Genomic DNA, 1,822 nt, shown 5'->3' on the forward strand with positions numbered 1-1,822 from the left:
AATGGGAAGGCATGGTTGATGAACAAACGAAGGATTTTTCATGTAATGCAATACCCAAAAAAAAAAACATTTACAAAACAGAAATCTCAGTCGACCGCAGGGAACAGCACAACAGTAATGATAATAATTAGATTTTTATTACATTCTCTCATCACTCACTATCACCTCCTTGAGAACACCTTCACCCTCTCTCTCTTCCTCCTTCTTTTCGTTCCTCTTTCTCTCCTCACGGTCATCCAATTCGTGTTCTTCCTTTTTCTCTCCCTCCTCCTCCTCCCTCTTCCCCTCCTTCCCCATCTTCTCCTCCATCCCCTTCTCCCTCTCCTTTTTCATCTCCTCCCACGTTTCGCTCTTCCCCTCCTTCCCCTTCTCCCCCTCCTCCTTCATCTCCCCCTCCCACGTTTCCTTATCCCTCTCCTCCTCTCCCTCCTCCTTCGTCTCCCCCTCCTTATTCCCCTCCTTCTCCTTCCCCTTCCCCTTCATCTCCATCTCCTCCATCGAGATCCTCAGAGCCAAAAACCCAGCGAACACGTAGAAGGAGAAACCAGCCGCTACAAAGTGCTCGTATGAAGGGTAATAGGCAATTGTCGCCCCGTACACGCTGGTGAAAATGGCGCTGTCCACGATAGGCCAGAAGATCTCCAGGATTGCCAACATGGAGAACACGCGCCCCACTTCGTCTGCCGAACAGAGCTGAGGAAAGGAAGGAAGGGAAGGAGTTATATTGGAGTTTCATGGTTTTGTGTGGGAGTTGTCGTAAGAGGATGGGTTGTTATGGGCAACTTAAGCGTTGTAAACTATGATGACGCCAGTAGATCTCCAGGACTGCTAACATGGAGAACACGCAACCCACTTCGTCTCCCGAATAGAGGTGAGGAAAGGAAGGAAGGGAGGTATGCTGGAGTTTTATGGTTATGTGTGGGAGTTGCGAGAATTATTGGGGTAGGAGGGTGGGTTGTTGTAGGTAACTGTAGCGTTGTAAACTAAAATAACGCCAGATCTCCAGGATTACCAACATGGAGATTACCGGCCTGGAGAAGACATAGCTAGCGAGGGAGTTACGTTATTTTATGGTTATGGGAATTGCAAGTGTTATGTGTGGAATGCTGTAGACAATTGTAGAGCTCTAAATGGTGGTGAAAATAGCGCCAGACGATCTCCACGATTGCCAACATGGAGAAATTACGACTCCTGAACATAGCTAAGGAAATAACGGAAGGGAGTTATGTCGGATTTTTACGGTTACATGTGAAAGTTATGAAGTAGTATGGGAGAGGTTGAAGATAATTGTTAACCGTAACCGCTGGTGAAAACAACGCTATCCAATACGGGTTATTTGATTTCCAGGATCCCTAACATGGAAAAGAAACATGAACACTGCTGACGGGAAGGAAGGAAGGGGATATCATGACGGAAAATGGGTTATAGTAGTATGGTATAAGAAGATATTAAATAAGAATGGCTTTAAAATATATGAGGGAGTATATGTGAAAATTATGGCAAGGAATAAAGAGAATTACAGTGTGTCTGAGTAATACAGTAAAATAAATAAATAAAAATAAAAACTTGTCCGGGCATTAAAGTTGTAGGTTTTGTTTGATTTTATGGGTCTCGGTGGGAAGTTATAAGCTGCTGGGATGTGTAATATTGACAGTGTGGCATGTCGTGTAAGGTTATGATGGTAACGATACTATTGAAGATGGAGAATGCTGTGGTATGTTATTAGCTGTGTAATTTTAGTGAGAAGTTATGTTAGGATAGTATGTGCAGTAATAGTAACATGAGAGGGGGAGGAGAACCAGACAGACACCCAAGCACACAG

General features: G+C 44.3%; 1 protein-coding gene across 1 annotated transcript in view; it reads right to left on the reverse strand.

Moving 5' to 3' along the window:
- Positions 1 to 1,255: 1,255 nt before the first annotated feature.
- Positions 1,256 to 1,822, reverse strand: part of LOC119585342 (proton-coupled folate transporter-like) — a 3,893-nt gene continuing 3,326 nt past the window's right edge. Inside the window, exon 2 of the mRNA XM_037934014.1 lies at positions 1,256 to 1,303. Within this exon, the coding sequence (XP_037789942.1) occupies positions 1,256 to 1,303 (48 nt within the window). The remainder of the gene's footprint in view (positions 1,304 to 1,822) is intronic.

Source organism: Penaeus monodon, chromosome 19 (genome assembly GCF_015228065.2).
Source record: "Penaeus monodon isolate SGIC_2016 chromosome 19, NSTDA_Pmon_1, whole genome shotgun sequence".
Classification (NCBI taxonomy): Eukaryota; Metazoa; Arthropoda; class Malacostraca; order Decapoda; family Penaeidae; genus Penaeus; species Penaeus monodon.